We start from the raw sequence: 22,311 nt of genomic DNA, 5'->3' as shown, positions 1-22,311 counted from the left end.
CAGATAGAGTGGGGGTTCTGTAACTGACAGATAGAGTGGGGGTTCTGTAACTGACAGATAGAGTGGGGGTTCTGTAACTGACAGATAGAGTGGGGGTTCTGTTACTGACATATAGAGTGGGGGTTCTGTTACTGACAGATAGAGTGGGGGTTCTGTAACTGACAGAGTGGGGGTTATGTTACTGACAGATAGAGTGGGGATTCTGTAACTGACAGATAGAGTGGGGGTTCTGTAACTGACATATAGAGTGGGTGTTCTGTTACTGACATATGGAGTGGGGGTTCTGTAACTGACATATAGAGTGGGGGTTCTGTAACTGACAGATAGAGTGGGGGTTCTGTAACTGACATATAGAGTGGGATATCTGTAACTGACAGATAGCGTGGGGGTTCTGAAACTGACATATAGAGTGGGGGTTCTGTAACTGACATATAGAGTGGGATTTATGTAACTGACAGATAGAATGGGGATTCTGTTACTGACATATAGAGTGGGGGTTCTGTAACTGACATATAGAGTGGGGGTCCTGTAACTGACAGAGTGGGTGTTCTGTTACTGACATATAGAGTGGGGGTTCTGTTACTGACAGATAGAGTGGGGGTTCTGTAACTGACAGAGTGGGGGTTATGTTACTGACATATAGAGTGGGGGTTCTGTAACTGACATATAGAGTGGGGGTTCTGTAACCGACAGATAGAGTGGGGGTTCTGTAACTGACAGATAGAGTGGGGGTTCTGTAACTGACATATAGAGTGGGATTTATGTAACTGACAGATAGAGTGGGGATTCTGTTACTGACAGATATAGTGGGGGTCCAGTAACTGACAGATAGAGTGGGGGTTCTGTAACTGACAGATAGAGTGGGGGTTCTGTAACTTACAGTTACAGTGGGGGTTCTGTAACTGACATATAGAGTGGGATATCTGTAACTGACAGATAGCGTGGGGGTTCTGTAACTGACAGATAGAGTGGGGGTTCTGTAACTGAGAGTTAGAGTGGGGGTTATGTAACTGACATATAGAGTGGGGTTCTGTAACTGACAGATAGAGTGGGGGTTCTGTAACTGACATATAGAGTGGGGTTTATGTAACTGACAGATAGAGTGGGGGTTCTGTAACTGACAGATAGAGTGGGGGTTCTGTAACTGACAGATAGAGTGGGGGTTCTGTAACTGACAGATAGAGTGGGGGTTCTGTTACTGACATATAGAGTGGGGGTTCTGTTACTGACAGATAGAGTGGGGGTTCTGTAACTGACAGAGTGGGGGTTATGTTACTGACAGATAGAGTGGGGATTCTGTAACTGACAGATAGAGTGGGGGTTCTGTAACTGACATATAGAGTGGGTGTTCTGTTACTGACATATGGAGTGGGGGTTCTGTAACTGACATATAGAGTGGGGGTTCTGTAACTGACAGATAGAGTGGGGGTTCTGTAACTGACATATAGAGTGGGATATCTGTAACTGACAGATAGCGTGGGGGTTCTGTAACTGACAGATAGAGTGGGGGTTCTGTAACTGAGAGTTAGAGTGGGGGTTCTGTAACTTACATATAGAGTGGGGTTCTGTAACTGACAGATAGAGTGGGGGTTCTGTAACTGACATATAGAGTGGGGTTTATGTAACTGACAGATAGAGTGGGGGTTCTGTAACTGACAGATAGAGTGGGGGTTCTGTAACTGACAGAGTGGGGGTTATGTTACTGACATATAGAGTGGGGGTTCTGTAACTGACATATAGAGTGGGGGTTCTGTAACTGACAGATAGAGTGGGGGTTCTGTAACTGACAGTTAGAGTGGGGGTTCTGAAACTGACATATAGAGTGGGGTTTCTTTAACTGACAGATAGAGTGGGGGTTCTGTAACTGACATATAGAGTGGGATTTATGTAACTGACAGATAGAGTGGGGATTCTGTTACTGACAGATATAGTGGGGGTCCAGTAACTGACAGATAGAGTGGGGGTTCTGTAACTGACAGATAGAGTGGGGGTTCTGTAACTTACAGTTACAGTGGGGGTTCTGTAACTGACATATAGAGTGGGATATCTGTAACTGACAGATAGCGTGGGGGTTCTGTAACTGACAGATAGAGTGGGGGTTCTGTAACTGAGAGTTAGAGTGGGGGTTATGTAACTGACATATAGAGTGGGGTTCTGTAACTGACAGATAGAGTGGGGGTTCTGTAACTGACATATAGAGTGGGGTTTATGTAACTGACAGATATAGTGGGGGTTCTGTAACTGACAGATAGAGTGGGGGTTCTGTAACTGACAGATAGAGTGGGTGTTCTGTTACTGACATATAGAGTGGGGGTTCTGTTGCTGACAGATAGAGTGGGGGTTCTGTAACTGACAGAGTGGGGGTTATGTTACTGACAGATAGAGTGGGGGTTCTGTAACTGACATATAGAGTGGGGGTTCTGTAACTGACAGTTAGAGTGGGGGTTCTGAAACTGACATATAGAGTGGGGGTTCTGTAACTGACATATAGAGTGGGATTTATGTAACTGACAGATAGAGTGGGGATTCTGTTACTGACATATAGAGTGGGGGTCCTGTAACTGACAGAGTGGGTGTTCTGTTACTGACATATAGAGTGGGGGTTCTGTTACTGACAGATAGAGTGGGGGTTCTGGAACTGACAGAGTGGGGGTTATGTTACTGACAGAGTGGGGGTTATGTTACTGACAGATAGAGTGGGTGTTCTGTTACTGACATATAGAGTGGGGGTTCTGTTACTGACAGATAGAGTGGGGGTTCTGTAACTGACAGAGTGGGGGTTATGTTACTGACAGATAGAGTGGGGGTTCTGTAACTGACATATAGAGTGGGGGTTCTGTAACTGACAGGTAGAGTGGGGGTTCTGAAACTGACATATAGAGTGGGGGTTCTGTAACTGACATATAGAGTGGGATTTATGTAACTGACAGATAGAGTGGGGATTCTGTTACTGACATATAGAGTGGGGGTCCTGTAACTGACAGAGTGGGTGTTCTGTTACTGACATATAGAGTGGGGGTTCTGTTACTGACAGATAGAGTGGGGGTTCTGTAACTGACAGAGTGGGGGTTATGTTACTGACATATAGAGTGGGGGTTCTGTAACTGACATATAGAGTGGGGGTTCTGTAACTGACAGATAGAGTGGGGGTTCTGTAACTGACAGTTAGAGTGGGGGTTCTGAAACTGACATATAGAGTGGGGTTTCTTTAACTGACAGATAGAGTGAGGGTTCTGTAACTGACATATAGAGTGGGATTTATGTAACTGACAGATAGAGTGGGGATTCTGTTACTGACAGATATAGTGGGGGTTCTGTAACTGACAGATAGAGTGGGGGTTCTGTAACTGACAGATAGAGTGGGGGTTCTGTAACTTACAGTTACAGTGGGGGTTCTGTAACTGACATATAGAGTGGGATATCTGTAACTGACAGATAGCGTGGGGGTTCTGTAACTGACAGATAGAGTGGGGGTTCTGTAACTGAGAGTTAGAGTGGGGGTTATGTAACTGACATATAGAGTGGGGTTCTGTAACTGACAGATAGAGTGGGGGTTCTGTAACTGACATATAGAGTGGGGTTTATGTAACTGACAGATAGAGTGGGGGTTCTGTAACTGACAGATAGAGTGGGGGTTCTGTAACTGACAGATAGAGTGGGGGTTCTGTAACTGACAGATAGAGTGGGGGTTCTGTTACTGACATATAGAGTGGGGGTTCTGTTACTGACAGATAGAGTGGGGGTTATGTAACTGACAGAGTGGGGGTTATGTTACTGACAGATAGAGTGGGGGTTCTGTAACTGACAGATAGAGTGGGGGTTCTGTAACTGACATATAGAGTGGGTGTTCTGTTACTGACATATGGAGTGGGGGTTCTGTAACTGACAGTTAGAGTGGGGGTTCTGAAACGGACATATAGAGTGGGGTTTCTGTAACTGACAGATAGAGTGGGGGTTCTGTAACTGACATATAGAGTGGGATTTATGTAACTGACATATAGAGTGGGGGTTCTGTAAATGACATATAGAGTGGGGGTCCTGTAACTGACAGATAGAGTGGGGGTTCTGTAACTGACATATAGAGTGGGATATCTGTAACTGACAGATAGCGTGGGGGTTCTGTAACTGACAGATAGAGTGGGGGTTCTGTAACTGAGAGTTAGAGTGGGGGTTCTGTAACTGACAGATAGAGTGGGGGTTCTGTAACTGACATATAGAGTGGGGTTTATGTAACTGACAGATAGAGTGGGGGTTCTGTAACTGACAGATAGAGTGGGGGTTCTGTAACTGACATATAGAGTGGCGGTTCTGTAACTGACAGTTAGAGTGGGGGTTCTGAAACTGACATATAGAGTGGGGGTTCTGTTACTGACAGATAGAGTGGGGGTTCTGTAACTGACAGAGTGGGGGTTATGTTACTGACATATAGAGTGGGGGTTCTGTAACTGACATATAGAGTGGGGGTTCTGTAACTGACATATAGAGTGGGGGTTCTGAAACTGACATATAGAGTGGGGTTCTGTAACTGACATATAGAGTGGGGGTTCTGTAACTGACAGTTAGAGTGGGGGTTCTGAAACGGACATATAGAGTGGGATATCTGTAACTGACAGATAGCGTGGCGGTTCTGTAACTGACAGAGAGAGTGGGGGTTCTGTAACTGACATATAGAGTGGGGTTTATGTAACTGACAGATAGAGTGGGGGTTCTGTAACTGACAGATAGAGTGGGGGTTCTGTAACTGACAGAGTGGGGGTTATGTTACTGACATATAGAGTGGGGGTTCTGTAACTGACATATAGAGTGGGGGTTCTGTAACTGACAGATAGAGTGGGGGTTCTGTAACTGACAGTTAGAGTGGGGGTTCTGAAACTGACATATAGAGTGGGGTTTCTTTAACTGACAGATAGAGTGGGGGTTCTGTAACTGACATATAGAGTGGGATTTATGTAACTGACAGATAGAGTGGGGATTCTGTTACTGACAGATATAGTGGGGGTCCAGTAACTGACAGAGAGAGTGGGGGTTCTGTAACTGACAGATAGAGTGGGGGTTCTGTAACTTACAGTTACAGTGGGGGTTCTGTAACTGACATATAGAGTGGGGTTCTGTAACTGACAGATAGAGTGGGGGTTCTGTAACTGACATATAGAGTGGGGTTTATGTAACTGACAGATAGAGTGGGGGTTCTGTAACTGACAGATAGAGTGGGGGTTCTGTAACTGACAGATAGAGTGGGGGTTCTGTAACTGACAGATAGAGTGGGTGTTCTGTTACTGACATATAGAGTGGGGGTTCTGTTACTGACAGATAGAGTGGGGGTTCTGTAACTGACATAGTGGGGGTTATGTTACTGACAGATAGAGTGGGGGTTCTGTAACTGACATATAGAGTGGGGGTTCTGTAACTGACAGTTAGAGTGGGGGTTCTGAAACTGACATATAGAGTGGGGGTTCTGTAACTGACATATAGAGTGGGATTTATGTAACTGACAGATAGAGTGGGGATTCTGTTACTGACATATAGAGTGGGGGTCCTGTAACTGACAGAGTGGGTGTTCTGTTACTGACATATAGAGTGGGGGTTCTGTTACTGACAGATAGAGTGGGGGTTCTGTAACTGACAGAGTGGGGGTTATGTTACTGACAGAGTGGGGGTTATGTTACTGACAGATAGAGTGGGTGTTCTGTTACTGACATATAGAGTGGGGGTTCTGTTACTGACAGATAGAGTGGGGGTTCTGTAACTGACAGAGTGGGGGTTATGTTACTGACAGATAGAGTGGGGGTTCTGTAACTGACATATAGAGTGGGGGTTCTGTAACTGACAGTTAGAGTGGGGGTTCTGAAACTGACATATAGAGTGGGGGTTCTGTAACTGACATATAGAGTGGGATTTATGTAACTGACAGATAGAGTGGGGATTCTGTTACTGACATATAGAGTGGGGGTCCTGTAACTGACAGAGTGGGTGTTCTGTTACTGACATATAGAGTGGGGGTTCTGTTACTGACAGATAGAGTGGGGGTTCTGTAACTGACAGAGTGGGGGTTATGTTACTGACATATAGAGTGGGGGTTCTGTAACTGACATATAGAGTGGGGGTTCTGTAACTGACAGATAGAGTGGGGGTTCTGTAACTGACAGTTAGAGTGGGGGTTCTGAAACTGACATATAGAGTGGGGTTTCTTTAACTGACAGATAGAGTGAGGGTTCTGTAACTGACATATAGAGTGGGATTTATGTAACTGACAGATAGAGTGGGGATTCTGTTACTGACAGATATAGTGGGGGTTCTGTAACTGACAGATAGAGTGGGGGTTCTGTAACTGACAGATAGAGTGGGGGTTCTGTAACTTACAGTTACAGTGGGGGTTCTGTAACTGACATATAGAGTGGGATTTATGTAACTGACAGATAGAGTGGGGATTCTGTTACTGACAGATATAGTGGGGGTTCTGTAACTGACAGATAGAGTGGGGGTTCTGTAACTGACAGATAGAGTGGGGGTTCTGTAACTTACAGTTACATTGGGGGTTCTGTAACTGACATATAGAGTGGGATATCTGTAACTGACAGATAGCGTGGGGGTTCTGTAACTGACAGATAGAGTGGGGGTTCTGTAACTGAGAGTTAGAGTGGGGGTTATGTAACTGACATATAGAGTGGGGTTCTGTAACTGACAGATAGAGTGGGGGTTCTGTAACTGACATATAGAGTGGGGTTTATGTAACTGACAGATAGAGTGGGGGTTCTGTAACTGACAGATAGAGCGGGGGTTCTGTAACTGACAGATAGAGTGGGGGTTCTGTTACTGACATATAGAGTGGGGGTTCTGTTACTGACAGATAGAGTGGGGGTTCTGTAACTGACAGAGTGGGGGTTATGTTACTGACAGATAGAGTGGGGGTTCTGTAACTGACAGATAGAGTGGGGGTTCTGTAACTGACATATAGAGTGGGTGTTCTGTTACTGACATATGGAGTGGGGGTTCTGTAACTGACAGTTAGAGTGGGGGTTCTGAAACGGACATATAGAGTGGGGTTTCTGTAACTGACAGATAGAGTGGGGGTTCTGTAACTGACATATAGAGTGGGATTTATGTAACTGACATATAGAGTGGGGGTTCTGTAACTGACATATAGAGTGGGGGTCCTGTAACTGACAGATAGAGTGGGGGTTCTGTAACTGACATATAGAGTGGGATATCTGTAACTGACAGATAGCGTGGGGGTTCTGTAACTGACAGATAGAGTGGGGGTTCTGTAACTGAGAGTTAGAGTGGGGGTTCTGTAACTTACATATAGAGTGGGGTTCTGTAACTGACAGATAGAGTGGGGGTTCTGTAACTGACATATAGAGTGGGGTTTATGTAACTGACAGTTAGAGTGGGGGTTCTGAAACTGACATATAGAGTGGGGGTTCTGTTACTGACAGATAGCGTGGGGGTTCTGTAACTGACAGAGTGGGGGTTATGTTACTGACATATAGAGTGGGGGTTATGTAACTGACATATAGAGTGGGGGTTCTGTAACTGACATATAGAGTGGGGGTTCTGAAACTGACATATAGAGTGGGGTTCTGTAACTGACATATAGAGTGGGGGTTCTGTAACTGACAGTTAGAGTGGGGGTTCTGAAACGGACATATAGAGTGGGGGTTCTGTAACTGACAGATAGCGTGGCGGTTCTGTAACTGACAGATAGAGTGGGGGTTCTGTAACTGACATATAGAGTGGGGTTTATGTAACTGACAGATAGAGTGGGGTTTCTGTAACTGACAGATAGAGTGGGGGTTCTGTAACTGACATATAGAGTGGGATTTATGTAACTGACATATAGAGTGGGGGTTCTGTAACTGACATATAGAGTGGGGGTCCTGTAACTGACAGATAGAGTGGGGGTTCTGTAACTGACATATAGAGTGGGATATCTGTAACTGACAGATAGCGTGGGGGTTCTGTAACTGACAGATAGCGTGGGGGTTCTGTAACTGAGAGTTAGAGTGGGGGTTCTGTAACTGACAGATAGAGTGGGGTTCTGTAACTGACAGATAGAGTGGGGGTTCTGTAACTGACATATAGAGTGGGGGTTCTGTAACTGACAGATAGAGTGGGGGTTCTGTTACTGACATATAGAGTGGGGTTTCTGTTACTGACAGATAGAGTGGGGGTTCTGTAACTGACAGAGTGGGGGTTATGTTACTGACATATAGAGTGGGGGTTCTGTAACTGACATATAGAGTGGGGGTTCTGTAACTGACAGTTAGAGTGGGGGTTCTGAAACTGACATATAGAGTGGGGGTTCTGTAACTGACATATAGAGTGGGATTTATGTAACTGACAGATAGAGTGGGGATTCTGTTACTGACATATAGAGTGGGGGTTCTGTAACTGACAGATGGAGTGGGGGTCCTGTAACTGACAGATAGAGTGGGGGTTCTGTAACTGACATATAGAGTGGGGTTTCTGTAACTGACATATAGAGTGGTGGTTCTGTAACTGACATATAGAGTGGGATATCTGTAACTGACAGATAGCGTGGGGGTTCTGTAACTGACAGATAGAGTGGGGGTTCTGTAACTGAGAGTTAGAGTGGGGGTTCTGTAACTGACATATAGAGTGGGGTTTCTGTAACTGACAGATAGAGTGGGGGTTCTGTAACTGACATATAGAGTGGGGGTTCTGTAACTGACAGATAGAGTGGGGGTTCTGTAACTGACATATAGATTGGGTGTTCTGTTACTGACATATAGAGTGGAGGTTCTGTTACTGACAGATAGAGTGGGGGTTCTGTAACTGACAGATAGAGTGGGGGTTCTGTAACTGACATATAGAGTGGGTGTTCTGTTACTGACATATGGAGTGGGGGTTCTGTAACTGACAGTTAGAGTGGGGGTTCTGAAACGGACATATAGAGTGGAGTTTCTGTAACTGACAGATAGAGTGGGGGTTCTGTAACTGACATATAGAGTGGGATTTATGTAACTGACAGATAGAGTGGGGGTTCTGTAACTGACATATAGAGTGGGATATCTGTAACTGACAGATAGCGTGGGGGTTCTGTAACTGACAGATAGAGTGGGGGTTCTGTAACTGAGAGTTAGAGTGGGGGTTCTGTAACTTACATATAGAGTGGGGTTCTGTAACTGACAGATAGAGTGGGGGTTCTGTAACTGACATATAGAGTGGGGTTTATGTAACTGACAGATAGAGTGGGGGTTCTGTAACTGACAGATAGAGTGGGGGTTCTGTAACTGACATATAGAGTGGCGGTTCTGTAACTGACAGTTAGAGTGGGGGTTCTGAAACTGACATATAGAGTGGGGGTTCTGTTACTGACAGATAGAGTGGGGGTTCTGTAACTGACAGAGTGGGGGTTATGTTACTGACATATAGAGTGGGGGTTCTGTAACTGACATATAGAGTGGGGGTTCTGTAACTGACATATAGAGTGGGGGTTCTGAAACTGACATATAGAGTGGGGTTCTGTAACTGACATATAGAGTGGGGGTTCTGTAACTGACAGTTAGAGTGGGGGTTCTGAAACGGACATATAGAGTGGGGTTTCTGTAACTGACAGATAGCGTGGCGGTTCTGTAACTGACAGATAGAGTGGGGGTTCTGTAACTGACATATAGAGTGGGGTTTATGTAACTGACAGATAGAGTGGGGTTTCTGTAACTGACAGATAGAGTGGGGGTTCTGTAACTGACATATAGAGTGGGATTTATGTAACTGACATATAGAGTGGGGGTTCTGTAACTGACATATAGAGTGGGGGTCCTGTAACTGACAGATAGAGTGGGGGTTCTGTAACTGACATATAGAGTGGGATATCTGTAACTGACAGATAGCGTGGGGGTTCTGTAACTGACAGATAGCGTGGGGGTTCTGTAACTGAGAGTTAGAGTGGGGGTTCTGTAACTGACATATATAGTGGGGTTCTGTAACTGACAGATAGAGTGGGGGTTCTGTAACTGACATATAGAGTGGGGTTTATGTAACTGACAGATAGAGTGGGGGTTCTGTAACTGACAGATAGAGTGGGGGTTCTGTTACTGACATGTAGAGTGGGGTTTCTGTTACTGACAGATAGAGTGGGGGTTCTGTAACTGACAGAGTGGGGGTTATGTTACTGACATATAGAGTGGGGGTTCTGTAACTGACATATAGAGTGGGGGTTCTGTAACTGACAGTTAGAGTGGGGGTTCTGAAACTGACATATAGAGTGGGGGTTCTGTAACTGACATATAGAGTGGGATTTATGTAACTGACAGATAGAGTGGGGATTCTGTTACTGACATATAGAGTGGGGGTTCTGTAACTGACAGATGGAGTGGGGGTCCTGTAACTGACAGATAGAGTGGGGGTTCTGTAACTGACATATAGAGTGGGGTTTCTGTAACTGACATATAGAGTGGTGGTTCTGTAACTGACATATAGAGTGGGATATCTGTAACTGAGAGATAGCGTGGGGGTTCTGTAACTGACAGATAGAGTGGGGGTTCTGTAACTGAGAGTTAGAGTGGGGGTTCTGTAACTGACATATAGAGTGGGGTTTCTGTAACTGACAGATAGAGTGGGGGTTCTGTAACTGACATATAGAGTGGGGGTTCTGTAACTGACAGATAGAGTGGGGGTTCTGTAACTGACATATAGATTGGGTGTTCTGTTACTGACATATAGAGTGGAGGTTCTGTTACTGACAGATAGAGTGGGGGTTCTGTAACTGACAGATAGAGTGGGGGTTCTGTAACTGACAGATAGAGTGGGGGTCCTGTAACTGATAGATAGAGTGGGGGTCCTGTAACTGACAGATATAGTGGGGGTTCTGTAACTAACAGATAGAGTGGGGGTTCTGTAACTGACAGATAGAGTGGGGGTTCTGTAACTGACAGATAGAGTGGGGGTTCTGTAACTGACAGATAGAGTGCTGGTTCTGTAACTGACAGATAGAGTGGGGGTTCTGTAACTGACAGATAGAGTGGGGGTCCTGTAACTGACATATAGAGTGGGGGTTCTGTAACTGATAGATAGAGTGGGGGTCCTGTAACTGACAGATATAGTGGGGGTTCTGTACATGACAGATAGAGTGGGGGTTCTGTACATGACAGATAGAGTGGGGGTCCTGTAACTGACATATAGAGTGGGGGTTCTGTAACTGATAGATAGAGTGGGGGTCCTGTAACTGACAGATATAGTGGGGGTTCTGTACATGACAGATAGAGTGGGGGTTCTGTACATGACAGATAGAGTGGGGGTTCTGTAACTGACAGATAGAGTGCTGGTTCTGTAACTGACAGATAGAGTGGGGGTTCTGTAACTGATCATGGAATTTACATGACCTCACACATTCCCAACATATTTCCTTCCTCTGAGAGTTCATATCCTGTGTGTGTGTGTGTGTGTGTGTGTGTGTGTGTGTGTGTGTGTGTGTGTGTGTGTGTGTGTGTGTGTGTGTGTGTGTGTGTGTGTGTGTGTGTGTGTGTGTGTGTGTGTGTGTGTGTGTGTGTAGCAGGCTGGAAGGCATGGCAGACAGTTGCATTAGTTATTAAGGGTGACCCTAGCACAAGGCATGTCCTGCAGCGCAATGTAGCCTCCGGCGAGGAGATGCACGTGGCCTAGAGACGCTGATACCCAAGACTGGGGGAAGATGATGGAGAGGCAAGAGGCCTGGAGACACTGATACCCAAGACTGGGAGAAGATGATGGAGAGGCAAGAGGCCTGGAGACACTGATACCCAAGACTGGGAGAAGATGATGGAGAGGCAAGAGGCCTGGAGACACTGATACCCAAGACTGGGGGAAGATGATGGAGAGGCAAGAGGCCTGGAGACACTGATACCCAAGACTGGGGGAAGATGATGGAGAGGCAAGAGGCCTGGAGACACTGATACCCAAGACTGGGAGAAGATGATGGAGAGGCAAGAGGCCTGGAGACACTGATACCCAAGACTGGGAGAAGATGATGGAGAGGCAAGAGGCCTGGAGACACTGATACCCAAGACTGGGGGAAGATGATGGAGAGGCACGAGGCCTAGAGACACTGATACCCAAGACTGGGGGAAGATGATGGAGAGGCATGAGGCCTGGAGACACTGATACCCAAGACACTGGGGAGGAACATCAGCACAAGAACTGTTCGTCGGGAGCTTCATGAAATGGGTTTCCGTGGCCGAGCAGCCGCACACAAGCCTAAGATCACCATGAGCAATGCTAAGTGTCGGCTGGAGTGGTGTAATGTTTGCTGCCATTGGACTCTGGAGCAGTGGAAACACGTTCTCTGTAGTGATGAATCACGCTACACTATCTCGCAGTCTGATGGACGAATCTGGGTTTGGCGGATGCCAGGAGAACGCTACCTGCCCCAATGCATAGGGCCAACTGTAAAGTTTGTTGAAGAAGGAACAAGGGTCTGGGGCTGTTTTTCATGGTTCGGGCTAGGCCCATTAGTTCCAGTAAAGGGAAATCTTAATGCTACAGCATACAATGACATTCAAGACGATTCTGTGCTTCCAACTTTGTGGCAACAGTTTGGGGAAGGCCCTTTCCTGTTTCAGCATGACAATGCCTCTGTGCACAAAGCGATGTCCATAAATAAATGGTTTGTCGAGATCGGTGTGGAAGAACTTGACTGACCTGCAAAAAAGCCCTGACCTCAACCCCATCAAACACCTTTGGGATGAACTGAAACACCGACTGCAAGCCAGGCCTAATCGCCCAACATCAGTGCCCGACCTCACTAATGCTCGTGGATGAATGGAAGCAAGTCCCCGCAGCAATGTTCCAACATCTAGTGGAAAACCTTCCCAGAAGAGTGGAGGCTGTTATAGCAGCAAAGGGGGGACCAACTCCATATTAATGCGCATGATTTTGGAATGATATGTTCATGCTAACATTTGTGTGCCTGCATACGTGTATGTGTCTCTGTGTGCACGTGTGCGTCCCTGTGCATGTGTATAACAAACAGGCTGCTATAGAGGCAGAGAGCAGGGTGCAGACCTCTGTGATGGATGGAGTCTGTCTGAGAGGAGAACTGCTATGGCTCAGCTGCTGTAAACGGGTGAGAAGTGATGCAACTACCTTAAGTGTGGACACCAGGTCATCAATAACACTCACACACACCAGACACTGCCTTCACACAGCTAGAGCCAAGCGTTGGAGGAGAGAGAGGGGATAGAGGTCTCTGTTCTTTCTGTGTGTGTGTGTGTGTGGGAGGGTGAAGAACGCATAAGTATGGGGGAGTGAGTGGGGTAGTGGTGCGTGTGTGTTTGTATGTGTGCGTGCGTGCATGTATCATTAAGGGCATCCCTATGTGTGTGTGTGTGTGTGTGTGTGTGTGTGTGTGTGTGTGTGTGTGTGTGTGTGTGTGTGTGTGTGTGTGTGTGTGTGTGTGTGTGTGTGTGTGTGTGTGTGTGTGTGTGTGTGTGTGTGTGTCATTAATTGCTATGCCAGGATACACCCTTCCCAGGCAGCAGTAGCGTGGAGAGTAAGTGTTTCTCTTCAGCTCCAAATGTCAACCTAACCGTATCTATATCTCCTGTCTGTAATACACTGAGACTAATAAACTACACTGGACCCCCACTGCCTGGGAGGATCAGCTCTTCCACAGGTTGGCCTTTATTGTCAGGAATCATGCCCTGGAGGCAGCTCTACAAAGTAGTCACTCTCTGGCACAACCACAAAGTCATAAAGTCTGAAACCCTAACCTAAACCTTAACTTAACCCTAACCTGAACCACACTTCTAACCCTAATGCCTAACCTTAACCTTAAATAACAACCAAAAAGGTCATTTTTGTTTTTACACATATTTATGATATAGCCCATTTTGACTTTACAGCTGGCCTATCAAGCGGAAGATTCTTGATAATACACATCAACCTGCCTCTCTTACCTTCTCTTCTATCTTTTGTTATTACTCTCTGTCTTTCTCTCGCCCCTCTTTTGCTGGCTATGTGGTATTTATTTAAATTATGTCACACGTGCAACAGAGCAATGCTTTCTCAAATGTCTGGATGTAATTTAATTCACAGAAAGCAAAATTACGATGGCACATATCAGGCCCACTTTTCTCATTCGCACAGCATTTTTATGTGAATCTAGTTCTGGCTGACCCAGATCTGTCAAAGTTCTGGCTTATGTATGGCAGACGAATCATGGACCACTGCTTGCCATTTTTGCCATTACTGGCCCAATACTAGCGATGGAGATGACTGGCTCAATCTCTCAGTCTCTCGTTACCTTTTTGAGTATGAGGTGAGTCTCTCAGTCTCTCGTTACCTTTTTGAGTATGAGGTGAGTCTCTCAGTCTCTCATTACCTTTTTGAGTATGAGGTGAGTCTCTCAGTCTCTCGTTACCTTTTTGAGTATGAGGTGAGTCTCTCAGTCTCTCATTACCTTTTTGAGGATGGGGTGAGTCTCTCAGTCTCTCGTTACCTTTTAGAGGATGGGGTGAGTCTCTCAGTCTCTCGTTACCTTTTTGAGGATGGGGTGAGTCTCTCAGTCTCTCGTTACCTTTTTGAGGATGGGGTGAGTCTCTCAGTCTCTCGTTACCTTTTAGAGGATGGGGTGAGTCTCTCAGTCTCTCATTACCTTTTTGAGTATGAGGTGAGTCTCTCAGTCTCTCGTTACCTTTTTGAGGATGGAGGTGAGTCTTTCGGTCTCACAGTCGATGATGATCTGTCCCTCCTTCCTCTTGTCCAGGTCTTGAAACACCTTGAGGAATGAGGCCTCCGTCATGGTCTCTACGTTGACAGACGTCACCAGCCAGCTCCTCTCAGCAGCCGTGTCCAGGACCTTCTGCAGCACAGACAGGCCTACAAGTCAGGGGCAAAGGTCAGAGGTCAGGGGTTAGAGGTGAACTATGGCTGTGTTCCAAAAGGCATTATATTCCCAAAATGCCCTGGACAGGACTATCCATCAATAATACATCTGTCATGCTAACATACAGTAGGACTATCCATCAATAATACATCTGTCATGCTAACATACAGTAGGACTATCCATCATCCGACTTTCTGACAGCACAGCAATATAATATATGATTACCGTCTCCAGAGGGATAGTTATGATGACTGGGATGCCATGTACAGGTATGATGTTACAGCACTCGTTGCTACTCTGAATAATCCCTCCACACACACACAAACACACTCTCAGACACACACACACACACACACAGGGCCGGCCCCAGGCATAAGCTTTTATTGTTTTAGGTGGGGTCTCAGCTTACTACTGAGAGTTAGAATAGTAGAATACACCAGGTGCAATTTCACAATGTGTTTGTGCATCAGCAGTTTTTCTCTTGTTATGTCAGTCACTGACAGTGACTCAGTTAGCCCATGTCAGCTAACATATATTAGATTAGTCAATTAGTCTAGCCAGCTATCTAAACTTGTAGTAATCATCAATACTAACCGGGCACGCAGTACACATGCCCAGGGGCCCTGACGTCCAGAGGGTCCCCATTGATTTTGTTCGTAATTCTCACTCAGATATCATATTAACATGGCATAAGTCATTAAGAAATGTGTAGAATTGCAGGAAATTATCTGTAAAACTAAAACGAAATGCTGTCTTCCCCATGGCAAAAATGTGTTATAAAAATGCAACATTTTCTAAATGGCCCATGGCAAAATGTGTAGAATTTAAATGTAAACTTTTCTCTCCTTCGTCAAGAGGGGGGCCACTAAAATGTTTTGCCCAGAGGTGGGGGCCCCACAACCAAAGCTCAAGGCTCAAGGCTAGGGCTGGCCCTGCACACACACGCACACACCCAGACATCCACGCAAATGCACAGACCCTCAGAGGCACCAATTACACCCAGGCCACTCCATTAAGCTGTCCCCATAGGCTAAAAGCATCTAAAGCATAATGGAGGAACAGGCTACGAGCATCATGGGAGAACACACAGGGACAGGAAATAAGACGCGATTAGGGAATGCATCGATCATGGCTGCAGATAAAGAGTGTGGGAGCCACACACAAACACACAGTATCATGTTAGACCAATCAGAATCTTCCTGGGAGGGGAGAGACAGTTGTTCCAGGAGGTAAACAAAGCTTCTACAAGCAGCAGAGCGGCGGCCATGACTGAACCAAATAATAAATTACACCAATTACATTATAAGCTAAGCTAATATTCCACCCAGCCAATCACAACTACACTAGAGAGAATAATCAGAAATTGCATTTTTGTATGCAATCACTATTCTTGGTGAGGATGTCTGATGCATACATATGACCCTCTTTACATATTTCACATGCCATATTTGCAGCAGGGTTGTTGGTGTGTCTAACTAGTCAGAGTTATGGTGAAAGGTGATGGATGCCTGGCTGTCTAACTAGTCAGAGTTATGGTGAAAGGTGATGGATGCCTGGCTGTCTAACTAGTCAGAGTTATGGTGAAAGGTGATGGATGCCTGGCTGTCTAACTAGTCAGAGTTATGGTGAAAGGTGATAGATGTCTGGCTGTCTAACTAGTCAGAGTTATGGTGAAAGGTGATGGATGTCTGGCTGTCTAACTAGTCAGAGTTATGGTGAAAGGTGATGGATGTCTGGCTGTTTAACTAGTCAGAGTTATGGTGAAAGGTGATGGATGTCTGGCTGTCTAACTAGTCAGAGTTATGGTGAAAGGTGATGGATGCCTGGCTGTCTAACTAGTCAGAGTTATGGTGAAAGGTGATGGATGCCTGGCTGTCTAACTAGTCAGAGTTATGGTGAAAGGTGATGGATGTCTGGCTGTCTAACTAGTCAGAGTTATGGTGAAAGGTGATGGATGTCTGGCTGTCTAACTAGTCAGAGTTATGGTGAAAGGTGATGGATGCCTGGCTGTCTAACTAGTCAGAGTTATGGTGAAAGGTGATGGATGTCTGGCTGTCTAAATAGTCAGAGTTATGGTGAAAGGTGATGGATGCCTGGCTGTCTAACTAGTCAGAGTTATGGTGAAAGGTGATGGATGTCTGGCTGTCTAACTAGTCAGAGTTATGGTGAAAGGTGATGGATGCCTGGCTGTCTAACTAGTCAGAGTTATGGTGAAAGGTGATGGATGTCTGGCTGTCTAACTAGTCAGAGTTATGGTGAAAGGTGATGGATGCCTGGCTGTCTAACTAGTCAGAGTTATGGTGAAAGGTGATGGATGTCTGGCTGTCTAACTAGTCAGAGTTATGGTGAAAGGTGATGGATGCCTGGCTGTCTAACTAGTCAGAGTTATGGTGAAAGGTGATGGATGTCTGGCTGTCTAACTAGTCAGAGTTATGGTGAAAGGTGATGGATGTCTGGCTGTCTAACTAGTCAGAGTTATGGTGAAAGGTGATGGATGCCTGGCTGTCTAACTAGTCAGAGTTATGGTGAAAGGTGATGGATGCCTGGCTGTCTAACTAGTCAGAGTTATGGTGAAAGGTGATGGATGTCTGGCTGTCTAACTAGTCAGAGTTATGGTGAAAGGTGATGGATGTCTGGCTGTCTAACTAGTCAGAGTTATGGTGAAAGGTGATGGATGTCTGGCTGTCTAACTAGTCAGAGTTATGGTGAAAGGTGATGGATGTCTGGCTGTCTAACTAGTCAGAGTTATGGTGAAAGGTGATGGATGTCTGGCTGTCTAACTAGTCAGAGTTATGGTGAAAGGTGATAGATGCCTGGCTGTCTAACTAGTCAGAGTTATGGTGAAAGGTGATGGATGTCTGGCTGTCTAACTAGTCAGAGTTATGGTGAAAGGTGATAGATGTCTGGCTGTCTAACTAGTCAGAGTTATGGTGAAAGGTGATAGATGTCTGGCTGTCTAACTAGTCAGAGTTATGGTGAAAGGTGATAGATGTCTGGCTGTCTAACTAGTCAGAGTTATGGTGAAAGGTGATAGATGTCTGGCTGTCTAACTAGTCAGAGTTATGGTGAAAGGTGATAGATGTCTGGCTGTCTAACTAGTCAGAGTTATGGTGAAAGGTGATGGATGTCTGGCTGTCTAACTAGTCAGAGTTATGGTGAAAGGTGATAGATGTTTGGCTGTCTAACTAGTCAGAGTTATGGTGAAAGGTGATAGATGCCTGGCTGTCTAAATAGTCAGAGTTATGGTGAAAGGTGATGGATGTCTGGCTGTCTAACTAGTCAGAGTTATGGTGAAAGGTGATGGATGCCTGGCTGTCTAACTAGTCAGAGTTATGGTGAAAGGTGATAGATGTCTGGCTGTCTAACTAGTCAGAGTTATGGTGAAAGGTGATGGATGCCTGGCTGTCTAACTAGTCAGAGTTATGGTGAAAGGTGATAGATGCCTGGCTGTCTAACTAGTCAGAGTTATGGTGAAAGGTGATAGATGCGCGGCTGTCTATCTAGTCAGAGTTATGGTGAAAGGTGATAGATGCCTGGCTCCGTTGGATGGTTTAGAGGACAGGTTGAGATTAAGGGGGTTTGTGACACTTGATATCTCAGCTTGGATGTCGGCCCACCACTTCAAGCTCAACCTGGACAAGACGGAGCTTCTCTTCCTCCCGGGGAAGGTCTGCCCGCTCAAAGATCTCTCCATCATGGTTGACAACTCCACAGTGTCTCCCTCCCAGAGTGCATGCTCCACAGCATCTGCAACTCGCTGTTGGCTAGGCTCCCCGCTTGTGCCATCAAACCCCTGCAGAACGCTGCAGCCCGCCTGGTTTTCTCATATCACCCTGCTCCTCCACACACTCCACTGGCTTCCAGTCAAAGCTCACATCTACTACACGACCATGGTGCTTACAAGAGGAACTGCCCCTCCCTACCTTCAAGCTATGCTCAAACCCTACACCCCAACCTGAGCACTCTGTTCTGCCACATCAGGTCTCTGGGCCCTCCCACCCGTACTGGAGGGCAGCTCCCACTCAGCCCAGTCCAAGCTCTTCTCTGTCCCAGCACCCCAATGGTGGAACCAGCTTCCCCCTGAAGCTAGAACAGCAGAGTCCCTGCCCATCTTCTGAAAACATCTGAAACCCTACCTCTTCAAACAGTACCTTAAATAATCCCCCTCCTCACCTGAACCAGCACTTGCTCTTGACCCCCCCCCCCCCCCCTTCTAGCTCTGACTCTACTGATAGCTACTTTATTGAGGACAAATGTACTTACTATGACAGATATGTGTTTGTCCCCCCTGGTTCTCTTCAGATGACGGCACTAACTGTAAGTAGCTCTGGAGAAGTGTCTGCTAAATGACTAAAATGTCATGCAAATTTACTACAGACAGATGCTGCCTTGAGCCACCCGATCTACACTATTCATGGTGCCTGTCTTGTCTTTATGTCAGGGGCGATACCTACATGACAACTGGAGATTAATAGCAATTTACTACGGCTAAAACGGATGAATATAAATCACAAAATCTGAATGAAAAACTAAGAAGTAGAGGAATAGTGTGGCTTTAGTTCAGTGGGCTAATACAGTCCTATTGTGTTCAGAAGACCTGGTTTCAAACCCAGCAGTCAGTCACAAACTATTGATTGCTATGTACAGGAGAGAACACCATAAAGGGAGCTTCTACTTTCAGGACCTCTGTCAACTCCTCTGTTTCAGAGTGGTTAGTTTCAGGACCATGGCCAACTCCTCTGTTTCAGAGTGGTTAGTTTCAGGACCATGGCCAACTCCTCTGTTTCAGAGTGGTTAGTTTCAGGACCATGGCCAACTCCTCTGTTTCAGAGTGGTTAGTTTCAGGACCATGGCCAACTCCTCTGTTTCAGAGTGGTTTGTTTCAGGACCATGGCCAACTCCTCTGTTTCAGAGTGGTTAGTTTCAGGACCATGGCCAACTCCTCTGTTTCAGAGTGGTTAGTTTCAGGACCATGGCCAACTCCTCTGTTTCAGAGTGGTTAGTTTCAGGACCATGGCCAACTCCTCTGTTTCAGAGTGGTTTGTTTCAGGACCATGGCCAACTCCTCTGTTTCAGAGTGGTTCGTTTCAGGACCATGGCCAACTCCTCTGTTTCAGAGTGGTTCGTTTCAGAACCACTGTGAACTCCTCTGTTTCAAGCTATAGTTTCAGACAGAAAACACTATATTTTCCTGCTCAACTTTCTGTTGGAATCTGGCCCTCATAAGAACTAACTTGACTAACACATGGAGGTAACGACACGTGGGAGAAGAGAGCAGGGAGAGCGAGAGGGTAGTGAGAGCAGGGAGAGCAAGAGAGAGAGAGCAGAGCGAGAGAGAGAGCGAGAGAGAAGAGAGAGCAGAGAGAGCAGGGGGAGAGAGAGCAAGAGAGCGAGAGAGGGGAGAGAGCAAGAGAGAGCGAGAGAGGGAAGAGAGAGAGTGAGAGAGAGAGAGCGAGAGAGCAAGAGAGGGAGAGAGCAAGAAAGGGGAGAGAGAGAGAGAGAGGAGAGGAAGGGGTAAGAGAGAAAGGGAGAGAGAGCGGAGAGAGAGACAAGAGAGAGAGAGTAAGAGAGAGAGTGAGGGAGAGCGAGTGTGAGAGAGAGGGAGAGAGAGGGAGCGAGGGAGAGCGAGGGAGAGCGAGGGAGAGAATATTAACTTTTTTGAAGGACCATTTTGTGAATATCATTTATGAGGGTTTTAATGGACTTTTACATTTCTTTAGTTAACGACAGTTGCTTAATAGCACATCTACACAGGTGTTATCTTGGGTGAAAATAGTATTAAAATCCCTGCGACTGCAAGAAAATGCCAACACTCAGAGAGATGTATCTCTGCTTCCACTCGTTTTGCTTCCCTATTCCCTGTATTGTGCACTACTTTAGGAAATAGGGTGCCATTTGGGACGCAGACCCTCTCTCCAGTTAAAGCACTTAAAAAGTAATATTTGTAAAGAGAAGTTGTAATATGTATTAGACCATAAAGCTTTTTGGGCTGTGTAGACAGATGGTAATATGAAATAAACAAAGAGTGTTTTTGAATGCCAAGGTGCTGAAATGTGACCAACAAGAAATACCTGCATGAACACACAGAATGTACAGGTATACATAAATGTATGGATACGTAAATCTCTCCCCTAGGCATTCAACTTTAATCCACATCCAGCCCTACATACCAATGGATGGAGAATCTCCCAATCAGCATAGCAAGGAGGCAGAGCTAAACACAGACTGCTTTCATCTACTCTGACAAAGATGCCTGTCTGCATATCTCTATTTAGCCCTGTGATAAAGAACAAAGTGCCATCTACAACGACCTGAAGACCTGCAGGCACACAGACACACACACACACACACACACACACCCTACCAGAAGAAACACACACACTATAATCGCACAAACACAGGTTTTTCTTACAGGCTTAAAATAACCCTTTGGACACACAGCTGGAGAATAGTATCCAGGCAACAGGAGGAAATATGGATGATGATATGGATTCCAGAACCCTCCATTCCATCACTCAATTACTACAGGGGGGGGGGGGGGTAATGATACATACACACCACACATACACACACACAAACCCACACAACAACATACAAACAGCAGGGTTAATGGCCCTGCAGTCTCTCACTGGCCGATGAAGGGATCATTGGACATGAGTAGTTGCTCTAACTATCATGGCTACTATGCATCACAAGGACCAATCTCCTCTGTCACAGTCCTGTTATGTGTCCAGACAGACTGACAGAGTGACAGTTTACCAAGGTCTCACAGTGGTCATTAATCTGCCTTTATTTCAGAGAGTGTGACATCACTCAGCAGTCACAACGCACGCACACACACACACACACACACACACACACACACACACACACACACACACACACACACACACACACACACACACACACACACACACACACACACACACAGCCAGCTTACGCAGAGTTTAGTGTAGCTTGACAGTTATGCTCTGAAACACTAAACACCTTGGACAGATGGCACAGCATTATGGGTAGGCTATAGCTGATTGGCTACAGATGGACTGGGAGAGGAGAAGGGGAGGAGGGGAGAAGAGGCGAGAGAGGGGGAGGGACGGAGGTAAAACACACCTGGTGTGGACAGGTGCATAATTTTTTTCTCCGGGTGTGTTTGCACTGAAAAGCAAGCAACTAAAACATGTGCTTTTCAAATACCCTGACACAGGCAGTGTGACCCGAAATTAGAGACGGTAGACACGTTCAACTCTCTCCTCCGTGTGATACAGTATATCATTATTTCTGTGTTTGTGTTGTCTGTCCCTGTGTGACTCTCTTCTTCCTCTCTCAGTCTGTGTCTGGTCGATATGTCTGTGTGAGTGTTGACTGTCCCTGTGTGACTCTCTTCTTCCTCCCTCAGTCTGTGTCTGGTCTATATGTCTGTGTGATTGTTGACTGTCCCTGTGTGACTCTCTTCTTCCTCCCTCAGTCTGTGTCTGGTCGATATGTCT

At 46.0% G+C, this 22,311-nt stretch overlaps 1 protein-coding gene across 3 annotated transcripts in view; it reads right to left on the bottom strand.

Moving 5' to 3' along the window:
* The window catches only part of LOC139581629 (glutamate receptor 1-like), a 231,968-nt gene that overhangs the window by 148,845 nt on the left and 60,812 nt on the right, over positions 1 to 22,311 (bottom strand). For all 3 annotated transcript variants that reach the window (XM_071411588.1, XM_071411590.1, XM_071411589.1), the window contains exon 4: positions 14,633 to 14,817. In XM_071411588.1, the coding sequence (XP_071267689.1) occupies positions 14,633 to 14,817 (185 nt within the window). The remainder of the gene's footprint in view (positions 1 to 14,632; positions 14,818 to 22,311) is intronic.

Source organism: Salvelinus alpinus, chromosome 7, assembly GCF_045679555.1.
Source record: "Salvelinus alpinus chromosome 7, SLU_Salpinus.1, whole genome shotgun sequence".
Lineage (NCBI taxonomy): Eukaryota > Metazoa > Chordata > Actinopteri > Salmoniformes > Salmonidae > Salvelinus > Salvelinus alpinus.
The sequence above is the reverse complement of the archived record's forward strand: the minus strand, read 5'-3'. Positions and strand labels throughout refer to the sequence as shown.